This window comes from Giraffa tippelskirchi, chromosome 1 (genome assembly GCF_054371585.1).
Source record: "Giraffa tippelskirchi isolate mGirTip1 chromosome 1, T2T-mGirTip1v1.2.pri, whole genome shotgun sequence".
NCBI lineage: Eukaryota > Metazoa > Chordata > Mammalia > Artiodactyla > Giraffidae > Giraffa > Giraffa tippelskirchi.
Genome location: NC_137275.1, coordinates 31,588,979 through 31,615,985, shown reverse-complemented (window position 1 = coordinate 31,615,985; position 27,007 = coordinate 31,588,979). Strand labels below are relative to the sequence as shown.

General features: G+C 36.5%; 1 protein-coding gene across 6 annotated transcripts in view; it reads right to left on the bottom strand.

Annotated features, from left to right (window-relative positions):
- Positions 1–27,007, bottom strand: part of UBA6 (ubiquitin like modifier activating enzyme 6) — an 86,910-nt gene that overhangs the window by 59,224 nt on the left and 679 nt on the right. For 2 of the 6 annotated variants that reach the window (XM_081587736.1, XM_081587727.1), the window contains exons 2-4: positions 23,953–24,015; positions 8,736–8,830; positions 8,196–8,224 (exon numbers count right to left, since the gene is read on the bottom strand). In XM_081587736.1, coding sequence (XP_081443862.1) covers positions 8,196–8,224; positions 8,736–8,830; positions 23,953–24,015 — 187 coding nt within the window. Of the gene's footprint in view, positions 1–8,195; positions 8,225–8,728; positions 8,831–23,952; positions 24,016–27,007 lie in introns of all 6 variants that reach the window. The other 4 variants (XM_081587786.1, XM_081587747.1, XM_081587797.1 and 1 more) reach the window with 2 other exon arrangements.

Genomic DNA, 27,007 nt, shown 5'->3' with positions numbered 1-27,007 from the left:
AGCTTCCATATATACACTGAAACCAAGCTCCACCCAAGAGCCAATAAGTTCCAGAGCAAGACATACCACGCAAATTCTCCAGTAACGCAGGAACATAGACCTGAGCATCAATATACAGGCTGCCCAGAGGCACACCAAATCCATAGACATCTCAAAAATTAATACTGGTCACTCCATTGCACTCCAGAGAGCAGAAATCCAGCTCCACCCACCAGAACACCGACACAAGCTCCCCCAACCAGGAAGCCTTGACAAGCCACCTGTCCAACCCCAACCGCAGTGAGGAAGCTCCACAATAAAGAGGAACTTCATACTACCAGAATACAGAAGGGCCACGCCTAACACAGCAATCTAAACAAGATGAAAAGACAGAGAAATACTCAGCAAGTAAAGGAAAATGAGAAATGCCCACAAAGCCAAACAAAAGAGGAGGAGATAGGGAATCTATCTGAAAAAGAATTTAGAATAATGATAATAAAAATGATCCAAAATCTTGAAAGCAAAATGGAGTTACAGATAAATAGCCTGGAGACAAAAATTGAGAAGATGCAAGAAATGTTTATCAAGGACTTAGAAGAAATAAAAAGGAGTCAATATAGAATGAATAATGAAATAAAGGAGATAAAAGACACTCTGGAGGGAACCAACAGTAGAATAACGGAGGCAGAAGATAGGATAAGTGAGGTAGAAGATAGAATGATGGAAATAAACGAAGCAGAGAGGAAAAAAGAAAAAAGAATCAAAAGAAATGAGGAAAACCTCCGGGACCTCTGGGACAACATGAAACGCCCCAACATTCGAATCATAGGAGTCCCAGAAGAAGAAGATAAAAGGAAAGGCCATGAAAAAATACTCGAGGAGATAATAGTTGAAAATTTCCCTAAAATGAGGAAAGAAATAGTCACAGAAGTCCAAGAAACCCAGAGAGTCCCAAACAGGATAAACCCAAGGCGAAACACCCCAAGACACATATTAATCAAATTAACAAAGATCAAACACAAAGAACAAATATTAAAAGCAGCAAGGGAAAAACAACAAATAACACACAAGGGGATCCCCATAAGGATAACAGCTGATCTTTCAATAGAAACCCTTCAGGCTAGAAGGGAATGGCAGGACATACTTAAAGTAATGAAAGAGAATAATCTACAACCCAGATTATTGTACCCAGCAAGGGTCTCATTCAGATATGAAGGAGAATTCAAAAGCTTTACAGACAAGCAAGAGCTGAGGGAATTCAGCACCACCAAACCAGCTCTCCAACAAATGCTAAAGGATCTTCTCTAAACAGGAAACACAGAAAGGATGTTTCAACACGAACTCAAAACAACAAAGTAAATGGCAACGGGATCATACTTATCAATAATTACCTTAAATGTAAATGGGTTGAATGCCCCAACCAAAAGACAAAGGCTTGCTGAATGGATACAAAAACAAGACCCCTATATATGCTGTCTGCAAGAGACCCACCTCAAAACTAGGGACACACACAGGGTGAAAGTGAAGGGATGGAAAAACATATTTCATGCAAACGGAGACCAAAAGAAAGCAGGAGTCGCAATACTCATTTCAGATAAAATAGACTTTAAAATAAAGGCGGTGAAAAGGGACAAAGAAGGACACTACATAAAGATCAAAGGATCAATCCAAGAAGAAGACGTAACAATCATAAATATATATGCACCCAACATAGGAGCACCACAATATATAAGGCAAATACTAACAAGTATGAAAGGGGAAATTAACAATAACACAATAATAGTGGGAGACTTTAATACTCCACTCACGCATATGGATAGATCAACTAAACAGAAAATTAACAAGGAAACACAAACTTTGAATGATACAATAGACAAATTAGATTTATTTGATATTTACAGGACTTTCCACTCCAAAACAATCAATTTTACCTTTTTCTCAAGTGCACATGGAACTTTCTCCAGGATAGATCACATCCTGGGCCATAAATCTAGCCTTGGTAAATTCAAAAAAATTGAAATCATCCCAGCCATCTTCTCTGACCACAATGCAGTAAGATTAGACCTCAATTACAGGAAAAAAACTATTAAAAATTCCAACATATGGAGGCTAAACAACACGCTTCTGAATAACCAACAAATCACAGAAGAAATCAAAAAAGAAATAAAATTATGCATAGAAACGAATGAAAATGAAAACACAACAACCCCAAACCTATGGGACACTGTAAAAGCAATACTAAGGGGGAGGTTCATAGCAATACAGGCGTACCTCAAGAAACAAGAAAAAAATCAAATAAATCAACTAACTCTACACCTAAAGCAACTAGAGAAGGAAGAAATGAAAAACCCCAGGGTCAGTAGAAGGAAAGAAATCTTAAAAATTAGGGCAGAAATAAATGCAAAAGAAACAAAAGAGACCATAGCAAAAATCAACAAAACTAAAAGCTGGTTTTTCGAGAAGATAAACAAAATTGACAAGCCATTAGCCAGACTCATCAAGAAACAAAGGGAGAAGAATCAGATCAACAAAATTAGAAATGAAAATGGAGAGATCACAACAGACTCCACAGAAATACAAAGGATCATAAGAGACTACTACCAACAGCTATATGCCAATAAAATGGACAACTTGGAAGAAATGGACAAATTCTTAGAAAAATATAACTTTCCAAAACTGAACCAGGAAGAAATAGAAGATCTTAACAGACCCATCACAAGCACGGAAATCGAAACTGTAATCAGAAATCTTCCAGCAAACAAAAGCCCAGGACCAGACGGCTTCACAGCGGAATTCTACCAAAAATTTAGAGAAGAGCTAACACCTATTCTACTCAAACTCTTCCAGAAAATTGCAGAAGATGGTAAACTTCCAAACTCATTCTATGAGGCCACCATCACCCTAATTCCAAAACCAGACAAAGATGTCACAAAAAAGGAAAACTACAGGCCAATATCACTGATGAACATAGATGCAAAAATCCTTAATAAAATTCTAGCAAACAGAATCCAACATCATATTAAAAAGATCATACATCATGAGCAAGTGGGCTTTATCCCAGGAATGCAAGGTTTTTTTAACATCCGCAAATGAATCAATGTAATACACCACATTAACAAATTGAAAGAAAAAAACCATATGGTTATCTCAATAGATGCAGAAAAAGCCTTTGACAAAATTCAGCATCCATTTATAATAACTCTCCAGAAAGCAGGAATAGAAGGAACATACCTCAACATAATAAAAGCTATATATGACAAACCCACAGCAAACATTATCCTCAATGGTGAAAAATTGAAAGCATTTCCCCTAAAGTCAGGAACAAGGCAAGGATGCCCACTTTCACCACTACTATTCAACATAGTTTTGGAAGTTTTGGCCACAGCAATCCGAGCTGAAAAAGAAATAAAAGGAATACAGATAGGAAAAGAAGAAGTAAAACTCTCACTGTTTGCAGATGACATGATCCTCTACATAGAAAACCCTAAAGACTCTACTAGAAAATTACTAGAGTTGATCAATGAATATAGTAAAGTTGCAGGATATAAAATTAACACACAGAAATCCCTTGCATTCCTATACTCCAATAATGAGAAAACAGAAAGAGAAATTAAGGAAACAATACCATTCACCATTGCAACAAAAAGAATAAAATACTTCGGAATATATCTACCTAAAGAAACAAAAGACTTATATATAGAAAACTATAAAACACTGATGAAAGAAATCAAAGAGGACACAAACAGATGGAGAAATATACCGTGTTCATGGATTGGAAGAATTAATATAGTGAAAACGAGTATACTACCCAAAGCAATCTATAGATTCAATGCAATCCCTATCAAGCTACCAATGGTATTTTTCACAGAACTAGAACAAATCGTCTCACAATTTGTATGGAAATATAAGAAACCTCGAATAGCCAAAGCAATCTTGAGAAAGAAGAATGGAACTGGAGGAATCAACCTGCCTGACTTCAGGCTCTACTACAAAGCCACAGTCATCAAGACAGTATGGTACTGGCACAAAGATAGAAATATAGATCAATGGAACAAAATAGAAAGCCCAGAGATAAACCCACGCACCTATGGACACCTTATCTTCGACAAAGGAGGCAAGAATATACAATGGAGAAAAGACAATCTCTTTAACAAGTGGTGCTGGGAAAACTGGTCAACCACTTGTAAAAGAATGAAACTAGAACACTTCCTAACACCGTACACAAAAATAAACTCAAAATGGATTAAAGATCTAAACGTAAGACCAGAAACTATAAAACTCCTAGAGGAAAACATAGGCAAAACACTCTCCGACATAAATCACAGCAGGATCCTCCATGACCCACCTCCCAGAATATTGGAAATAAAAGCAAAAATAAACAAATGGGACCTAATTAAAATTAAAAGCTTTTGCACAACAAAGGAAACTATAAGCAAGGTGAAAAGACAGCCTTCAGAATGGGAGAAAATAATAGCAAATGAAGCTACAGACAAACAATTAATCTCAAAAATATACAAGCAACTTCTGCAGCTGAATTCCAGAAAAATAAACGACCCAATCAAAAAATGGGCCAAAGAACTAAACAGACATTTCTCCAAAGAAGACATACAGATGGCTAACAAACACATGAAAAGATGCTCAACATCACTCATTATTAGAGAAATGCAAATCAAAACCACAATGAGGTATCACTTCACACCAGTCAGAATGGCTGCTATCCAAAAGTCTACAAGCAATAAATGCTGGAGAGGGTGTGGAGAAAAGGGAACCCTCTTACACTGTTGGTGGGAATGCAAACTAGTACAGCCACTATGGAGAACAGTGTGGAGATTCCTTAAAAAACTGGGAATAGAACTGCCATATGACCCAGCAATCCCACTGCTGGGCATATATACCGAGGAAACCAGAATTGAAAGAGACGCGTGTACCCCAATGTTCATCGCAGCACTGTTTACAATAGCCAGGACATGGAAGCAACCTAGATGTCCATCAGCAGACGAATGGATAAGGAAGCTGTGGTACATATACACAATGGAATATTACTCAGCCATTAAAAAAATACATTTGAATCGGTTCTACTGAGATGGATGAAACTGGAGCCCATTATACAGAGTGAAGTAAGCCAGAAAGAAAAACAACAATACAGTATACTAATGCATATATATGGAATTTGAAAGATGGTAACGATAACCCTATATGCGAGACAGAATAAGAGACACAGATGCATAGAACAATTTTATGGACTCTGAGGGAGAAGGTGAGGGTGGGACGTTCTGGGAGAATAGCATTGAAACATGTATATTATCATATGTGAAACAGAACACCATTCCATGTTCGATGCATGAGACAAGGGCTCAGGGCCGGGGCAATGGGATGACCCAGAGGGATGGGATGGGGAGGGAGGAGGGTGGGGGGTCCAGGAAGGGGAACACATGTAAACCCATGGCTGATTCATGTCAATGTATGGCAAAAACTATTACAATATTGTAAAGTAATTAGCCCCCAACTAAAATAAATAAATTTATTAAAAAAAAAAAAAAACAGTAAGAGAATTTAAGTTTAGGAAAGTAGTGTGTCATATAAATGAACATACATACAAAATTTTTAAAATTCACATAAACAAACTTTTCCAAATGGTCATGTTTAAAGTAAGAAAGATACTAACTGGAAAAAATATATTTTTAACTAGATTACAAGCCACAAATTTTATAGCAAAAGGGGCAAGGGATATGGACACAGGGTATACCAAAATAGAAATATGTAGGGGCTTTCAAAATATTTAAGCATGTTCAACCTTGCTCAAGAATGAAATACCTTTTCTCATTCATCAGCATGGCATAAATCCAAAAGTTTGACAATATGCTCTATTGGTGGAAGTGAAGTGAATCAGGCATTATTGGTAGGAATGTGAAGTAGCACAAAACCTCAGTGAAAAAAATCTGGCAATCTTCAGCATAATGACAAGAGCATTTCTCCTTTGATATAGCAATCCCACTTTTAAGTATCTATCACAAAGACACACTGGAAAAAAAAAAAAGATACATATATATATGTGTGTATATATATACACACACACATATATATAAGAGCAGTAGCTGTAGCACTATTTGTAATAGCAAAAGACTGGAAATAATCAAAATGTCTACCAGTGAAGAACTGTGTATAATTATGTATGATACATCTACACAATGTATATCTATGCAGTTATTAAAACAATAATGAAAAAAATCACTATGGAGTAAAACCAGGATATGCTGATATGTGGTAAAAAAAACCAAGGTAGAAGTAAGTATGGAACTTTATCTAAGAAAGGCAGGTGAGGATAAATGTGCAAACACACATGTACAGATTTGCATGCCTATGTGCATGCATTTGCTTATATTTAAAAAGAGATTAAAAGAAGAAGGTGACCTAATACACAAAGGACAAAACAGGGTAGAGAGAAGACTTACCTGAACATACTTTGCTTTATAAATTTGACTTTGCATTATTTCTCATACAATAGTAAACTAAATCAAACTGAAAAAGCAATCCCTAAAAATCCCAAGAAAGATGAATAAATGGGCAAATCTATTTGAATTTGTTACATAATTACACAAAAGAATTATTTAACATGACTTCAGAAAGCAATTAATTTGTCTATCAAATCCAGATGGGATACTAGGGATAAAAAAAAAAATCTTAAACTGTTTTCAATAATCACATTGCTATTAATAATGCTAGGATTGTTATTCTATAACTATGTCATAGACAAGTAGAATATAATATGAAAGTGAAAAGTCTCTCAGTCGTGTCCGACTCTTTGCAACCCCACGGACTACGCAATCCATGGAATTCTCTAGGCCAGAATACTGGAGCAGATAGCCTTTCCCTTCTCCAGGGCATCTTCCCAACCCTGGGATCGAACCCAGGTCTGCTGCATTGCAGGCAGATTCTTTACCAGCTGAGCCACAAGGGAAGCCCAGAATATAATAAAGGATAAAGCAAATAAGTAATCAGGTTCATGTCATTAAGACTCAAGTCATTATAGTAAGAGAAGAGACACAAATATAAAACTATGGAGGTGCATGTGATAAATGACCTAATTTTTTAACCTGTAAATTGCAAGGAAGAAAACAATATCAGGGAAGGGAGATCTACTGATTAAAAGAAACCAAGTTCAGTATATGGGCTTTACTTGGATGCAGATTAGAACAAATCAAATAAAAGAAAGGAAAATATGAACTCTAACTAGATACTTGATGGTTATGGTAGGCAGTCTTCTATGATAGCCCCAATGATTCATACCTCTTGATATTCGGGCCTTTGTGCTATCCCATCTCCTAAGTGACTTGCTTTTAATGACTACAGCATAGGTGATGGAATGCCACTTCTGAGATTAGGTTACAAAAGATCCTGCACATTCCCCTTCTTGTCTTTTGCTTGCTTACTCTGATGAAACAAGCTGCCCTACTGTGAGCTGCCCTATGGCAAGGGCCACATGGCAAGGAACTGAGGGTGACCTCTAATCAATAGCCAACAAGGAACTGAGGTGGGAATGTGAACTGGCACATCCTTGCCACTGAATCCTGCCAATAACTACATGAGTGAGCTTGGGAAGCAGACCCTTTCCCCAGCCTCAAGATGACTGCAGGCCCTGCCAATATGTTGACTGGAGCTTTGTGAGAGACGCTCAACCAGAGGAATTAGCAAACTTACATCCAATTCCTGACCCAAAGAAAGTGACATAAATGCTGTAGTTCAAATTGCTAAATTTTGTTTGAAGATAACAATGATATTTAAAAAACTGTTAACATTTTTAGGTGTGAAAGTGATATTGTGGTTGTTTTCAAAAAACACCCTTATATTTTAGAGCTATATACTAAAATAATTTAAGAACATAACAGGATTTCTGAGATTTATATCAAAATAAATGGGCAGTTAGGGGGCAGTGGGGAATGAGATACATGAAACAAATTTCTCTACGAGCTGATAACTGCACGTATGTGATGTGTACACGGGGTTTGCTAAACTGTTCTCTTTTTTTTTAGTATAATTTTGAAATTTTCTATAATAAAAAGTATTATTAAGAAAGGAAAATAGAGAATTAAGACAATTTTTCTTAATGAAGAAGCAATAATTAAGCCAAAGTGTAAATAATATTATCACTGCCGATGAGGGAAAAAAAAAGAGTTCTTAACAAGCAATTCTTTCACAAAGGACATTTACCCACTTACCTTAATCCCTGCAAGGACAAGATTCTTTGCTATAAAGGGGGAAAAAAAAGGAATAACTTAACATTAGGAATTGTCTTCATGGAGTCTGTTCATATCTCAAGACTGAGTAATTTTAACTGCTTTACTACTTAAAAAATATCAGTTTCTTAGAAAATACAGATGAACAAAAAGGAGTAAAAATAAAATTTGATTTCCATAATCAAACCACACTGAGATAATCACTCTTAAAATTTCAGTGTATACTTCCAGACATGCTGTTATGAATATGTGTGTGCTCTCTACCACAATGAATTAATGGATACAGAGAAAGGTCATTAACAGCTATTAACACCACCAAAAGAGAAGCAAGAGAGTCATAACTGGTTTCTCCTGGAAGAATGTGAAATAGTCTTGCCAAAAAAAAAAAATCAAAATTGAATCTGTTCAAGATTTTGGATCTAACTTCCTTTATAGAAAATAATACAAGGGAAAGGAATTAAATTCTTTAATTTATGTTGCTCAAAAGCATCATATAAAATTATGAATAAAAATACTGCTTACCAATTTCCAAACCAAGACCACCCATACCACTTAAGAAAACATGGGACTTGGCCATCTTCTGCATTGCTGTGTCTCCAAGAACATACCTCTGTCGACTACATGTAAAACACAACAAAAACAAATTATTTCACCAAAATTGTATATCCTTTTACAGCTATTTGCAAACTAATTCCCTGGCGGCTAGATTCTGCCCACAGACTTCTTTTGGATCACTTGCACAGTACTTAAAATTCCTCAATTAACTGCCAAATACATGACATATTTTGAAAAATTAGATTTGGCACCATAATCCATATTCCCTCATGGCTACAGAGTTGAGAAGGAGCTGCCCTGTTCAGTAAGGGAGGACACTGTGCTCTAGACTTGTCAAAGTTCCCATCCTTCTTCTCTCATTTATCACCTCTGTGGCCACTACAAGCATTTGAGTTTGTCACTTTCACTTGAAGCTTTTCACCACAAAAAGGATTTATCAGGCAAAAAATTGTTTCCCTTCTTGGAATTTAGATGACTTAAAGTTGAGCAGTTTTCAAATATTATTTTAAATATAAAGGCTGACAAATTATATAAAGGACTTTATTAAGTCATCCATCCCAATAGCCACAAGCTAGTATCAGAATGCTACTGCTGCTGCTATTTAGTCACTAAGTTGTGTTTGACTCTTTGCCACCCTTTGGACTGTAGTCTTCCAGGCTCCTCTGTCCATGGTATTTTTCAGGCAAGAATACTGGAGTGGGTTGCCATTTCCTTTTCCAGGGGATCTTCCTGACCCAGGGACTGAACCCATATCTCCAGCATTAGCAAGCAGATTCTTTACCAATGAGCCACCTGGGAAGCCCCTAGTATCAAAATGGGAATTTCAAAAAATACAAGTTGGCAATTAAAAAAAAGTCGGATATAGTAATAAAGCCAATAATAAGAGTTTATTTCAAAGAACATTGATAAACTTGATGTTTATAGTTTCTGAAGACAGTAGCATGCCAATGGATTCTTACCACAATCGTTCTGAAAGATGAGTTCAGTATAAATAAATAATTCCAGAGCCCCTTGGGTTGCAAGTATTTCTTTTGGAATTCAAACACACACACACACATACATGCTGGTTTAAGGTATGTTAGGTTAATATCTATATTCAGCTACTGATATTCAATATAAATGCCTGAAAAGGGGTCACCTGTCTAGTAAGAAGAAACTTTATAAACACAAGCTATTATTATTATTATTATTTCCATCCTTATTCCCTACAATAAATAATAAAACCTACTAGACTTTTCTCTTTAAAAATTTATTTAAGTATAGTTAATTTACAATGTTAGTTTCTGCTACACAGCAAAGTGATTCAGTTATATATTCTTTTCCATTATGCTTTATTACAGGATACTGAATATAGTTCCCTGTGCTCTACAGTATGACCTTGTGGTTTAACCATTTTGTATATAATAGTTTGCATCTGCTAATCCCAAACTTCCAATTCATCCCTTCATCACGGCAATCATAGTCTGTTCTCTATTAGACTTTTTAAACTGGTATTCACCATTTTTGCTTCAGAGATAAAATTGATTCATTTATTTATGAAATATTTATTGAACATCTACATAGTATATATGGAAAAGTATATTATAAAGTCTTACAACCCTTATTTCTGCGCCCCTAAACAATATATTTAAGGTCTGTCTGTTTTGGAACTTTAGATAAACTGTGTCATTTTGAATACTTATGAGAGTTATCTGTATCAAGGTAGCTGTTTGTTTTCACTTCATATTGTATTCTATTGTATTATACTATTCTATTGTGATATACCATAATTTAGCAATTCTACAGTTTTGGACAGTTACCATTAAGAAGACTATGTGTACACTTATATATGTCTCATGGTACACATGTAGTAGTTTCTATAGCATATATTGATGAAAGAAAATGCAAAGTTAACTATTAGATAATACCAAAATAATTTCCAAAGTGGATGTACCAGTTGACAACCTGCTTGGCAGTGTATCAAAGTCTCCAAATTTTCACATCCTTAATGTGCTGAAACTCAATATGAAAATTCAATGTGAAACTCAATGTGAATGTGCTGCACTCAATACGCCAGCAAATTTGGAAAACTCAGCAGTGGCCACAGGACTGGAAAAGGTCAGTTTTCATTCAAATCCCAAAGAAAGGCAATGCCAAAAAATGCTCAAACTACTGCACAATTGCACTCATCTCATACACTAGCAAAGTAATGCTCAAAATTCTCCAAGCTAGGCTTCTACAGTACGTGAACTGTGAACTTCCAGATGTTCAAACTGGATTAGAAAAGGCAGAGGAACCAGAGATCAAATTGCCAACATTCACTGGATCCTCGAAAAAGCAAGAGAGTTCCAGAAAAACATCTACTTCTGCTTTATTGACTATGCCAGAGCCTTTGACTGTGTGGATCACAATAAACTGGAAAATTCTGAAAGAGATGGGTATACCAGACCACCTGACCTGCCTCCTGAGAAATCTGTATGCAGGTCAAGAAGCAACAGTTAGAACTGGACACAGAACAACAGACTGGTTCCAAATCAAGAAAGGAGTATGTCAAAGCTGTATACTGTCACCCTGCATATTTAACTTATATGCAGAGTACGTCATGAGAAACGCTGGGCTGGAAGAAGCACAAGCTGGAATCAAGATTGCTGGGAGAAATATCAATAACCTCAGATATGCAGATGACACCACCCTTATGGCAGAAAGCAAAGAACTAAAGTGTCTCTTGATGAAAGTGAAAGAAGAGAGTGAAACAGTTAGCTTAAAGCTCAACATTCAGAAAACTAAGATCATGGCATCTGGTCTCATCACTTCATGGCAAAAAGATGGGGAAACAATGGAAACAGTGACAGACTACTTTTTGGGGCTCCAAAATCACTGCAGATGGTGACTGCAGCCATGAAATTAAAAGACACTTGTTTCTTGGAAGAAAGTTATGACCAACACAGATAGCAAATTGAAAAGCAGAGACATCACTTTGCCAACAAAGGTCCACCTAGTCAAAGATATGGTTTCTCAGTAGTTATGTATGGATGTGAGATTTGGACTATAAAGAAAGCTGAGCGCCAAAGAATTGATGCTTTTGAACTGTGGTGCTAGAGAAGACTCTTGAGAGTCTCTTGGATAGCAAGGAGATCCAACCAGTCCATCCTAAAGGGAATCAGTCCTGAATATTCATTGGAAGGACTGATGCTGAAGGTGAAACTCCAATACTTTGGCCACCTGATGCAAAGAGCTGACTCATTTGAAAAGACTCTGATTCTGGGAAAGATTGAAGGCGGGAGGCAAAGGGAAGGACAGAGGATGAGATGGTTGGATGGCATCACCGACTCAATGGACATGAGTTTGAGTAAGCTTTGGAAGTTGGTGATGGACAGGGAAGCCTGGCGTGCTGCAGTCAATGGGGTCTCAAAGAATCGGACACAAATGAGAGACTGAACTGAACTCAATGTGCTGAAAAAAGTTAACATAGCAGGCCTGATCTTTAGCCTGCTTTGGTGGCTAGCCCCTGGCTGCTGCCTGTGAATTTGGCTTTTGAAATGCTTCCTATATTAATAATTCTACTTCTCTATCTTTTTCCTTGAGTTTCTTGAAATAAAAACTCCTTAGCTTTTACATATTCTTTTCTAAAATACACATGTAAAACTTTAAATGATTTTAAACAGCATCCCAAATTTTGATCCATGGTACTTTAAATGATTATTCTTAATTTTAATTATGATTGATTTTTTGACTTATGGAATCACTTGAAGTGTATTTTTAAATTTCTAATTTTATGAGGAATTTTACAATTATTTTTTGTGTTGACTTATAGCTTAAATGCATTATGAATAGACATCGTCATCTACATAATTTCATACTTCAATACTTGAGAATTTCTTTGGTCAATTTTACAAATGTTCCATTCTTGAAAGGAATGTGTACTCTACAGTTGTTAACATACAACATTCCTTACATGTGCATTAGAGTAATCTTAATAATCATGCTGATGAAATCTATACTTCTTCAGACTTTGTTTGCCTGTTTTCTTGATTACTAAAAGTAACATTTAAAAAATGTCCCACTATGATTGCAAATTTGTCTATTCTCCTTATGTATCAGTATATGAACATGCTAACATGTGAGAATAACAGCTAACACTCAGTGTTTATTACACACCACAGTTTTATTTGTATTAACCCATCAATCCTCACAAAACTACAAAAATTCTATTATTATTCCCATTTTTACAAAGAGGAAAACCTAAGCACAGAGAAATTAAGCAACTGATAAATAGTGGAAGCAAGATTCAGCCCAGGCAGTCTAGCCTTAGCATCCATATTCTTAACCACTATGCTACACTGAATGTAGATTAAGAAAGGCAAATCATGCTACAAGCCTTACAGGGAGGGAAAAAAAATCAGTTCCTGGCCTAACTTTTCCATAACCCAATTCCCAAGCCCTAAGAACAGCCATCCTCAATTCTTTCAGTTATTTCTTCTAATATTTACCCCCTACACTTCTCAATAAACATGTTTGTACTTTATTTCTTGATTTTTCAGTTTGAAGTAATATCTATCAACTGCCAACTAAAAAAGACGGAAAGAATTTCAATTTTTGAATACAAATCCGATCAAATCATTTTCCTGCTTTAAAAACTCCGGTTGGTTTTGTATTTCCCTTATGATAAAGTCGAGACTCCATTAATCATAAAGCTGTTCATAATCTAGTCTCTGCTCAGCTCTCCAGTCTCATTTTTTGTCACTCTACCATCACACTCCATGTTCCAGGTGTACTAAAGGCTTTCAGTTCTCCAAACATGGTATACTCTCTTTGGCTGTTAAGACACTTTTCTGGAATATTCCTCTTCCCCAATATTTTATGCCTGAATAACCCCTTGTCCTTAGGTCTCAAATTGTATGTTACTTTCCCCATGATGCTTCCCCTGATACCCCTAAGTTTCTTAAGACAGTGTTGGATCATCTTTCTGAGGATCGTAACACTACACATTTAATTTCTTGTAACAATTATCACAGTGTATTTTCACTACTTATTTGCCTATTTTTCCTAGCAGATGGTAGATTCCTTAAGACAGAGCCTGCCTTATTTGCTACTGTATCCCCAGTGACTAAGAGGGCCTGGCACATAACAGATACACAAAACCTATTTGCTAAATTAGGTGGGAGGGGGGTCCAAGGGGGGAACGCATGTAAACCCATGGCTGATTCATGTCAATGTATGGCAAAAACTACTACAATATTGTAAAGTAATTAGCCCCCAACTAAAATAAATAAATTTATTTAAAAAAAAAAAACCTATTTGCTAAATTAACGAAAGAAATGAATTGGCAACAGGAGGGCATGAAGTCTTTTTTTGTGTTCATAGTCACAAGAACTGCATTAAAAAAATATGTTTTTCACACTTGTCTTCATCAATTATTTTTAATATTACTTAGGCAAATAATGAATAGCCAAGACATTAACATGGTTACAAATGACACAGAACATCCAGACAAAGGAAAAGAATTAAAACATATGAGCTAAGGTTGCCCAAAGGATCATAAAATCTCACCTTCTCGACAGGTAACTAAATTACCTGCCTTTTCAATGTTTGGCTACCAAGGGGAAGGGTACTAAGTAAGCGCTTACTCCATGTTAGTTAATGTCAGGTACTCTGCAGTTGACACTTAAATCCTATGAGGTGGGATTTAAAGAGCTAAGAGTGTAACTTCAAGCCCACCATTGTTATACTAGAGCTGACTGTATTAAGTGGACATGCAATATATCAATAATGGTATCAGGAAAGAAAGAAATTTCCAAGGCTATCTACTCGACTTTTAGAGAGCCCTATTTATTAAAGATTCTCCCTTTTACAAAGGTACTATATCTCCCTGACTCATTGGAAAAGACCCTCATACTGGGAAAGATTGAAGGCAGGAGAAGTGGACGACAGAGGATGAGATGGTTGGATGGCATCACTGACTTGATGCACATGAATTTGAGCAGGCTCCGGGAGTTGGTGATGGACAGGGAAGCCTGGCATGCTGCAGTTCATGGGGTTGCAGAGTCAGGCACAGCTGAGAGAATGAACTGAATCACCAAACAAAGCAAAAGAAAGTATAGCTGACTCTCAAACAGGTTTGAACTGTGTGGGTCCACTTATATGTGGATTTTTTTTTTTTCAAAAAATATATAGTCAGCCCTCCATATTTACATCCAAGGACATGGATGTTAGTGAAAGTCGTTCAGTTGTGTCTGACTCTTTGCGATCCCATGGACTATACAGTCCATGGAATTCTCTAGGCCAGAATACTGGAGTGGGTAGCCTTTCCCTTCTCCAGGGGATCTTCCCAACTCAGGGATTGAACCCAGGTCTCCCACACTGCAGGCAAACTCTTTACCAGCTGAGCCACAGGGAAGCCCAAGGAGATGGACAGCCAACTGTATTCATTATATCATACCACTTGATGCAAAAGGCTTGAGCATTCATGTATTTTGGTATACATGGAGGCTCCTGGAACGGATACCCCACGGATACTGAGGGACAAGATATTACAACTGCAACATGTCAGTAAAGAAGATAAAATAAAATTTAAATGCTCAATTGTTCAACAAAAAGAGAGACAGAGAAAAGGAATACCAGTAACAGACAGATTAGGCAATTAGAAAACAAATAGCAGAAATAGTATCAACAGAACTTCCTTGGTGGTCCAGTGGTTAAGACTCTGCACTTCTGCTGCGGGGGAAGAGGTGGGGATCTAAGATCTCACATGTCACATGTTAAATAATCATGGTGCAAACATGCCTCTAAAAGAGTGTCATACTGAATAAAGAGGAAAAACCCAACTATATTCTATCTACAAGGAGGCCCACTTAAACGCACACAAAAAAGGAAAGTAAAAGGGTGGAAAAAGATATCATGATACCAACAATCAAGGGAAAAGCAGACTATTTTAATATCAGACAAACAGATTTCAGAGCAAACAAAACTACCAGGATAAAGAGGCCATTTCATAATGATAAAAGGGTCAATACATCAAGAGGACATAACAATTCTAAATGTCTATGCACTAATAACAGAGCTACAAACTATGTGAAGCAAAAACTGGTAGAACTGAAGTATGAAATACACAAACAGGAAATTATGGACAACATTCATCTCTTAACAATTGGTATAAAGAACAGACAGAAAATCAGTAATGTTTCAGAACAACACTATTAATCGATTTGATCTAATTGACATTGATAGGACAATCCAGTAAATAACAGGATACATATTCTTTCCAAATGTACACAGAACATTGACCAAGATAGACCATATTCTCCACTAAAAAAACTTTAAAAAATTTAAGTCACACAAAGTATGTTCCCTGATAACATTGGAATGATTAGAGATCAACAACAGAAAGATCTCTGAAAAAACATTCCTTAACATCTGTAAACTAAGTAAGACATGTAAGGTCTCAAAAATCAATGATCTCTACTTCCACTTTAAGAAATAAGAAAAAGATCAAATTAAACTAAAAATAATCAGGAAAAAAACCTTTTAAAGCACAGAAATTACTGAAATACAAAACAAAAAATATTAAAAAAATCAATTTAGCTGCTGGTTCTTTGAGAAGAAAATAAAATTGACAAACCTCTAGTCAGAATGATCAGGGAAAAAAAAAGAAGACAGAATTATATTTTCTTACCATTATCTCATAATTATCCTGATAATTACCATTATCAGGAATGAGCAGGGAATATTGTTCAGATTCTATAGACACTATAAAAAGATATTCAGGGAATATTACAAACAACTTCATGCCACTAAATTCAACCAATAAGACAAATGAACATACTCTTTGAAAGACACAAACTATTAAAACTCACTCAAGAAGAAACATATCATCTGAATATCCCAGTCTCTATTAGCTATTTAATATGTAATTAATAGTTAAAAACTTTCCCACAAAGAAAACTCCAAAGACAGCTTCCCTGTGAATTCTACCAAAAATCTGAGAAAAAATAATACTGACTCTACACAAACTTTCTAGAAATTTGGAGCAAAAATAATTCTCAGCTTATTCTGTGAGGTCAGCATCACTCTGATACGAAAACCAGGCAATATCATTCAGTTATAAAAATACTCAAACCAATATCCCTCATGTAACATAGATGTAAAAATTCTTAACAGAATTTCTGTAAAAATACATCATGTGAGTTTAATCCCAGAAACAGAATGCAAGGGTGGTATAATACTCTAAAAGACATCACTGTAATGACTACTGTAAAAGACTACAGTGGAAAAACCATATAATCACTTCCATGAATACAGAAAAAGTGTTTGACAATTACAATACCCCATTTCTGATTTAAAAAAACAACAAAACTCTAAGCAAACTAGTGTCAGAAGGGCACTTCCTCAACCTAATAAAGGGTAACTATGAAACACCTATAACTAACATCATACTCTGCTATGGAGAGATGAATGTTTTCCATCAAAGATCGTCAGGAAGAAAGAGAGGTTGCCTGTCTTCACCTCTTCAACTCTACACTGTATTGGAGGTTCTAGCCACAGTAATAAAGCAAGACAAAGAAACAAAAGGCACCTAGACTGAAAAGGAGGAAGGAAAATGTCTTTATTTTCAAACAACATGACTATCTAGAAAATTCTATGGAATTTACAAAACATTTTACTAGAACTAATAAGTGAAAGATCCACAGAGTCAAAGCCATGGTTTTTCCAATAGCCATGTATGGATGTCAGAGCTGGACCATAAAGAAGGCTGAGCACCGAAGAATTGATGTTTTAGAATTGTGGTGCTGGAGACGACTCTTGAAAGTCCCTTGGACTGCAAGGAGATTAAAGTAGCCAATCTTAAAGGAAATCAACCCTGAATATTCATTGGAAGGGCTGTTGCTGAAGCTCCAATACTTGGTCACCTGATGTGAAGAACTGACTCCTTGGAAAAGACCCTGATGCTGGGAAAGACTGAAGGCAAAAGGAGAAGGGGATGGCAGAGGATGAGACAGATAACATCACTGACTCAATGGATATGAATTTGAGCTACCTCTGGGAGATAGCGAAGGACAAGGGAGCCTGCTGTGCTACAGTCCTTGGGTTCAAAATGAGTCAGACACAACTTTAATATGGTATGTCTGTCAATACTGCTGTACTCTCTTTAATAATGTTATATAGTTACAGTGCAAAGATCTTACATAACTTTTGTCAAATTTTTGTATTTTTTATATTATTGTAAATGGTAATTTTTAAGTTTCAGTTTCCAGTTATTCATTACTCTTAAATTGGAGCACAATTGATTTTTGCATATTTACTTATTATGTTACAATCTTGCTAATCTGACTGCTGTTGTTCAGTCTGAGTTGTGTCCAACACAACTATATAACATTACTAAAGAGAGTATAGCAATATGACAGACATACCATATTAAAGGTTCTTAAAGTTCAATAGTTAACATTACTAAAGAGAGTATAGCAATATGACAGACACACCATATTAAAGGTTCTTAAAGTTCAATAGTTAAAACATCAATATTCCCAAAATTGTATATAAATTCTTATGACAGTCTTATTTGTAATAGCCCAAACCTGGAAACAACCCAAAGGCCCATCAACAATTATTAAATGATAAATAAATTGTGAAAGTGAAAGTTGCTAAGTCGAGTCTGACTCTTTGTGACCCCATGGACTATATATATATAGTCCATGGAATTCTCCAAGCCAGAATACCGGAGTGGGTAGCCATTCCCTTCTCCAGAGGATCTTCCCAACCCAGGGGTCGAACCCAGGTTTCCCACATTGCAGGCTGATTTTTTACCAGCTGATCCACCAGTGAAGCCTATATTTGTACAATTACAAATATTGTACAATTTTGTAAGCCTGTATTTGTACAACTGCAAAACTTACAGGGAAGCCAATAAACTGTAGTATATAAATAAAATAGAAAACAACTCAGCAATAAAAAGGAACAGATTACTGATACGACATCATATATGAATCTCAACCTCATTACACTGAGTGAAAGAAACCAAACTTCCCAAAGGTGTACATACTGTATGATTCCATTTATATAAAATTCTAGAAAATGAAAACTATTCTACAGTACAAAAAGCAGATGAGTGGTTGCCTGGGGTCAGCTAGAGAGAGAAGAGAGGAAAGAATTACCAAGGGGCACAGAGAAAATGTTTAGTTGTGATTGATGTTATCTAAACTGTGGCGATGATTTCATGAGTATATACACATGTCAAAACATATTAATTTGTACACTTTAAATATGCATGATCTAGTTTACATTAATTTATATCTCAATGAAACTGTGGGAAAATATGTATTTATGATGGGAGATACTCTTTCATGGGTCTTTCAACTCCAAGATGTCTCTCTAGATATGCCTGGAAGGCAATGTCTTGACTGCTCTTTACTTGGCCTTTTCTCAGGGTTATATTTAACTCTGAGATACGAGGTGGGACTTGGGAGCAAGGAGAACCAATATCAGGCTGACACCGATGCTCTTTGCTGTATCATTAGTAGCAAAACACTTTGTCTCTGACCCAGATGTTCCACATTTTCTGTTAGCATCCACTAAACAATAATAGGCTAGCTTTTAGCTTGTAAGTGGGGCAAAATCAAATCCTAGATCTTGACAATATAAATTTTGACAAAGATAAACAACAGGATGTCAGAGGGTAAAGGGGTGAGAAGTGACATGGAAGCTAAAAAGAAAGACAGGACCATAACTCATGGCAAAATAGAAGTTATTAAACTCATAGGTACCATTCTTCATGATTAGTTTTCAATTTGTGCACACTTTCTCATTAAATATGTTGAATAAGTGAGTGGATGAAAAAAAATGAATAAATGAAAGAAATGATGACACTTCAAAGGTTAAGTAACCTAATATCATACACTCTTAAACAATGGTGAATGATTCAAATTCAGATCTAACACCAAAATTCAAACTCTCGCCACTGCTACACTATATCCAAAAAGGGCTTAAATGTATATTATACTATTTAGCTTCATCAGTGTAGATTACAGGGAATCTTTTAAGGATTTTAAACTGAGAAGCCATGGACTGTGAGATAGAAGTGCCAAAAATACAACTTTGAACAACTTATGAAAGATGGATTAGAAACAAGAATAGTTCTAAAGAGATCACATATGAGAAAATTATAATAGTTCAATTGAGAAATTCCAAAGCAGGGAGAGAAAATGAAAAAAACTGGAATTAAGAGTTGCTTAAAAGGAACTGAAAGGATTTAAAGAATTGAATTTGGAAGATGATAAATAAGGAAAGCTCTAGGATGACACCAAAGCTCTAGGTTACTGAATAGGTCTGGCACACTGTTTAATTAAGCTTGGGAATGGGAAGAAAGAAGGAAAAGCGTTCCAGTAGTGTTAAGAGATACTTCACACTGAAAATTTATTTTATACTAATAGTTTTCTCATGAAATCTTTAAGGCTAAGATATTATTCTTAAGAGGTAATATTCTACTCATTTACACTTGAGAAGTATGAGAAGTAGAAAGATTAAATAACTAGTTTTGGTTCATATAAATGTCAGGATTGGATGTGAACATTTTCTTTTAAAGTCAAAGACCTTGTTCACTTCTCTCTACACAGTGTTTCTCAAAAAGTAGATATTCTAACACAACACTGTAAATCAACTATACGTCAATTTTTTTTTTTAAAAAGGAGCTATCTGCTGAACATCTGCCTGGTTTACATTTAAAGCATCTTGTATGCATTTTAAAAAGAAGGTACTGAGCTTGGAAGAAGAAAGCTGAAGAAACAGACTCAAGCATCACTAGCTTAGAGAAATAGCTAAAATTGTGGAAATGGACATGAACCAAAGAATTAACTTAGAGAAAAATCCTAAAGTTGGAACCTGGCTTTACATAAAAACAAGAGCAGACTAAGAGAAGTCTGAGAAATCTGAGGAATACAAGCAAATCCAAGAAGGCTGTTATCTCGAAAGCCAAAGGAACTTCCTCTAGTATTCCACTAGAATATGCACAGTATTGATATTACTATGATTGTACTAATCCAGAACCTAAGAATGCCCTGATGCTGCTCTGATGTTCACCCCTTCTTCATATAGTGATCATTACATAGGAACCTATATGCAAGAAACATTAAAAGAAAAAAAAAAGAGAGAGAGAGACAGCAAAGTTCAGCAAAGTAATAATTTTATCATTATCTGAATTAGTTTTAATTTCCTCCAATGGTGTCCCCTGGTGGCTCAGATGGTAAAGAATCTGCCTGCAATGCGGAAGACCCGGCCCTGGGTCAGGAAGATGTCCTGAAGAAGGGAATAGCAACCCAATCCAGTGTTCTTGCCTGGAGAACATGGACAGAGAAGCCTGGCAGGCTACAGTTCATGCTGCCAGAGTCAGAAATGACTGAGTGAATAACACATACATCATACCTCCAATGGAGCATCTTTTGGTAAAAGCAAAGTTAGAAAACCAAGGCTTGAGTACTAAATTGGGACTCATTCATTATCTTTAGATAAATCGCTGGATTAGCAGGCTCAGGAATATCTTCAGAGAAAAAGAAATGGGCAAATCTATACAACTGGCTCAAGTCTGTCTAACTTATCTGACAATGTGCTGGTAATAAAGATGCAAAACTAAACAGAGATGTGGCTCAGAATGCTGTCAGAAGAGCTCCTCCAGACCTCCAAAAACCTTTAGATTCTGAGAATAATTGCAGGTTTAGTTGATCAGAAACTATGAGGTGATTTAAGATTGAGTAATAAGAAAAAAGCGAAATATATTTAGCAAGACACTTTGTTAAAGTAGGTATTGAAACTGCCCTAAAAATATTTTCTACTTAAATATATATATTGGGTTGGGCAAAAGGTTCCTTCTATTTTTAAGTAAAAATAAAAGATATACTTTTCATTTTCACTTAAAGACTGAAGGAACTTTATTGAACAATGTATTCACTGTTTTGTTCTACTACCTTCTGCCATTTTTCAGGCAACTTCATAATTCTATGTTTCCAAAACTTTTTATCTTTTTGAGCAAAGAACTATTCCAGGTGCCTTTTACAGTCTCCAGGGAACAGAACAAACAGTACTTGTTGGAGCTGTTTCATTTTCCAGAAGGACCTTATAATAGAGGACTCCCTTCCAACCCCAGAGGTTCCCTGGTGGCTCAGACAGTGAAGAATCTGCCCGCAATGCAGGAGACCCAGGTTCGATCCCTGTGTTGGGAAGATCCCCTGGAGAAGGGCATGGCTACCCACTCCAGTATTCTTGCCTGGGAAATCCCATGGACAGAGGAGTCTGGTGGGCTACAGTCCATGGGGTCACAGAATCAGACACAACTGAGTGACTAGCACTTTCACTTTCCAACACTATCACAATACACAACATCACCTTTTCTGGATGAAGAATAGCCTTTGGTGTGGTTGGTGGTAGTTCATTTTGCTTGCCCCATAATCTCTTTCATTCCATATCACTGTACAGTATCTACTTTTCATCATTCATCACAATTTGTTTTAAAAACAGAAAGTTTTCATTACAGATTTGCATGCAGAAATGTAATCAAGAAGGTTTTTTTCCCCCCTTATGTGGAATCCAAACATCAATGCAATTAACATAACCAAGCTGGTACAAATGATTTTTAACACTTGATTTGGATATTTTGAGTATGTCACCTATTTCCTGTGATATAATGTTGACTGTTCTCAACTAATGTCTTGATTTGATTGCTATCAATTTCATCTGGTCTACCACACTGTGTAACATTATCCAGCAAGAAATCTCCAGCACGAGGCTTTGCAAATCACTTCTGACATGTTCAATCAGTCACAGCACCTTCTGCATACACTGTACCAAATCTTTTTTTTTTTTTGTATTTCAGTTGCATTTTTACCTTTCTTGAACTAGTAAAGCATAATACACCAAAAATGCTTTCTTTCTTCCATCTTCAATATTGAAATGGTTACACAAAAATTTACCAATTTTGATAAGTTTTTTCAAAACACACACTGACACAACAGCTGTCATAATACCACCTAATAAAACTGTTTTGAATGAACTTAAAGACAACTAAGCACTACTAGAGCCACCTTACAAAAAAAACAACGAACCTTTTGGCCAACCCAATATAATTATAGCTAGGAGATCATATGGTAAAACAGTTTTCACATAAGCAAAATCAAGTTAGTCTTTATCTCTTCTTCCAAGGGTATAGGACAAAATAGGACTTGAAATCAACATATCAGCTCCTCCTAAGCTGCTCAAAATTGACTCTGCATCCCACGTAAGAAAATATAAAAAGAAATCCAAAATACATAAAAAAACTATTGTTCCAAATTCTACCTACATAAAATCTATTTTTTCATGATTACATATAGAGAAAATCTAAAAACTTTTAAATGGAGATTATACTATCTTCCATGCAAACATCTCAAAGTATTTAAGAAATTTATTAGAAATGACAGCAATTTATGTGTTTTTAAGTGAAGTGAATTTGCTCAGTCGTGTCGTGTCCAACTCTCTGTGACCCCATGGGCTGTAGCCTACCAGGCTCCTCCATCCATGGAATTTTCCAGGCAAGAGTACTGGAGTGGGTTGCCATTTCCTTTTCCAGGGGATTTTCCCAACTCAGGGATCGAATCCAGGTCTCCCACATTGCAAGCAGACGCTTTACCGTCTGAGCCACCAGGGAAGCCCTATGCGTTTTTAAGCTCTCTTTAATTTTGAAAAAGGTATCCTGATTTCATGAAAAAATATGGTAAAAAAAAGTCCCACCAAATTCCATTCAAACCACAGAGCTTCAATCACTTCTCCACTGTCTATGCAGTGCAAACATGCAATGCTGTTAATGAGCTTACACTGAAGTAAACATATTCTCTAGATGCTACTGTATCAGTAAGTAAAGTGAAATGAATTGTCTTTTACGAGACTCACTCCTGCAGTATCAGGAAATTAAATATGTACTCCTGCCTAGAAACAAGAGGTATATTTAGTAGTGGATAGCAAAATCATTCTTAGTCACATCAACTAAACCTAAAGCAACCAAGATTTAAATATTATTCAAGCTTTCAGCCTATACTAAAAGAAAGAAACCCTAATTTTTACTTGAGCAGAACTCTTAAAATACATTTTACAAAACTCTGCAAAGGCCTAATGGTGTCTTCGAATAGACTATACTCCATTATGGGAGAACAACAAATGGGAAAAACATTTGCTTCCGTTAGGTTCTTACCTGTATAATGCGTCATCAATCTCCACAGATTCTGTTGGCATGATGGAGAAATTTGTATTTGCACTGAAAAAAGAAAACATAAGGGCAAGCATAGCTATTCAATATTTGTATTTTGTAATGTAAAATTCAACTATGCATGAAATCAGGTTCACCAGATTTTACAAACCAGACATATGTTTTATTACTTACCACTTTATTTAGATTTTAAAAATAGGTCAAAATTAAATTCACTCACTGCTTGTTCTGTGTGTAAATTAGAGCCCATAGTTGTTTTATTCTCAGGTGTTACTTTATCATTGGCGTAATTGCTATAAATATCATTGCTATTATATATATTCTGATGGATTTATATTTTAGCAATACTGAGTGGCCCACAAACCTTCTATAATATACATACCCAGAATTTACCATATAATGATGATATCTAGGGCTTCCCTGGTAGCTCAGCTGATAAAGAATCTACCTGCAATGCAGGATACCCCAGCTCGATTCCTGGGTCAGGAACATCCCCTGGGGAAGGGATAGGCTACCCACTCCAGTATTCTTGGGCTTCTCTGGTGGCTCAGACCGTAAAGAATCCACCTGCAATGAGGGAGACCTGGGCTGGATCCCTGGTTGGGAAGATACCCTGGAGAAGGGAACAGCTACCCACTCCAGCAGTCAAACAAGACAAAATAATAATAGTTTAGCCATAAAACAAAGTCAAGGACTTTAGTTGTCTTGCAGATGCTAATATCTCCACCAAGCGGAAGAAGTTAACTGACCAGCAGCAGGTAGACCTCAGATCAGCTGGAACCAGAAGGTTGATGACCAAGGTTCCAAAAACATTACCCTGTTATCTCACCATCAAGCAATCAGAGAACTGAGCATGGATCACATACCCTATGACCCTCTCTCTCAGACTGTCTTTAAAAGCCCTTCCCTGAAAGCCAATGGGGGAGTTTTTGTCTTTGGAGCATGAGCTGCCGGTTCTCTTTACTAAATCCTGTAATAAACTGTACTTTTCTTCACTACAACCTGGTGTCAGTAGAGTGGCTTTGCTGCACATTCAGTGAGTGGACTGAAGTTTGCTAACACAATCAACTAAATGGTATTCTTCTGTTCAGGTGGCTCCCTGCTGTATTTTTTTCAAATCACATATCCTTAACTATTTATCATTGGCCTTCCCCTATAGAATGTATGCTCCACTGGGAATTTACTACTATATTTCAAATCCTTAAAACAGTACCTGGCATTTAATAACAAGAGCAAACATTGTATCACACTGTTTTAAGTGTTTACTAACTCAGTTAACCCTTTCAACAACTTTATGAGATAGATACTATATCCACTGAACAGAGGAAAAAACCTGAGAGTGACAGAGATTAATTTAAATAACCTGCCCAAGGTCACAGAGCAGGTAAATGGCAAGCCCTGAAACTAATCAGTCTAGTTCCTTACAACCACACTATACTGCCTACTACCTCTCACAGTGGGGGTTTCCAAGGTGGCTCAGTGGTAAAGAATCCATCTGCCAATGAAGAGACACAGGTTCCATCCCTGGGTCTGGAAGATCTCTTGGAGTAGGAAATGGTAACCTGCTCCAGTATTCTTGCCTGGACAATCCCACAGACTGGCAGGCTACAGTCCATGGAGTCGCAAAGAATTGGAGACGACTGAACACACACACACACACAGACCTCTCACAGTAGGCATGAAGAAAGCACTAAAAAACATCTGTTAAATGAATTTTAAAAATTAAAAAACCGTGATGTTGGAAAAGTCTCTTGGGAGTCTCCTGGACTGCAAAGAGATCAAACCAGTCAATCCAAAAGGAAATCAACCCTGAATATTCATTGGAAAGACTGATGCTGAAGCTAAAGCTCCAATACTTTGGCCACCTGATGTGAAGAGCCTACTCACTAGAAAAGACCCTGATGCTGGGAAAGATTGAAGGCAGGAGAAGAAGGGGACGACAGAGGATGAGATGGTTGGTGGGCATCACCGACTCGATGGACATGAGTTTGAGCAAGCTCCAGGAGTTGGTGATGGACAGGAAAGCCTGGCATGCTGCAGTCCATAGGGTTGCAAAGAGTCAGACACGACTGAGCAACTAAACTGAACTGAAACATACTAGTGTGACAAGATATAGAGTGATATATCAATCACTGCAGCTCATTTCAATTTTTTCACTGTGGCATAGAAAGAAAAATGCTAACTGGGAAACACAAATGGTTCATGGGCAAAGGGAATCGCCAGGACAATTTGAGCCTGAGCTAAAATCAATACCATCTTGGCAAAAGTGTAATTCATTCTAGGTTTTGGAAAGCTCTATATATCAGTTACAGGATTCTAAAAATAACGTGATAACACAAAATTCAGTTTCAGAATCCAATTTTCTAGGCCTAGTATAAGAATTTGAAAACATGATTAAAAATGTTATTATTTCTCTTATTATTGAGTAGATAATCAAGTGATATCACCTTCCAGCTAACTAATAAAAACACATACGCAATATACCCGTGCACTCTAACAAAATAGAAAACCTAAGAAAAAGTCTTGTTACAACTTTCTTACTGTTAGTACACTTTCTCTAGCTGTCTTCCTTGCATGGAGAGCAACAGTCTAAGATGGTAAAGCTCTTAAGTAAAAATGAGAAGAGCTACATTCTAATTAGTTTTGTCACTTATGATTACGACTGACACCCACTTTTCAGAAAGTGCTGCCTTACTGGAATCTTTCAAATATCATTCTTCTGATAAGGTCTTAAACGGCAAACGAAAATGCTTTAAATAAGAGGAGGTTTTATTTGTATTACATAATATCCCCCACGTAAGTCTGGCAGTGCTGGCAAGGGGAGGCAATGCCAGGCTATCAAAGCGTCCTTTCAGTCTAAGGCTGGTGAAAAAGCTATAGGATGGTGAACACTCATATTAGCTCAAAATCTCCACCACTTCTATCTTCGGCACATCGTATTCTGGTAGTGGGCAGAATGTAACTATCCGCTTTATTAATTATGAAATGACAAACAGGAACTACACGAACGTTTCCCCTCTATTTCTGCAGGAATGCAAAA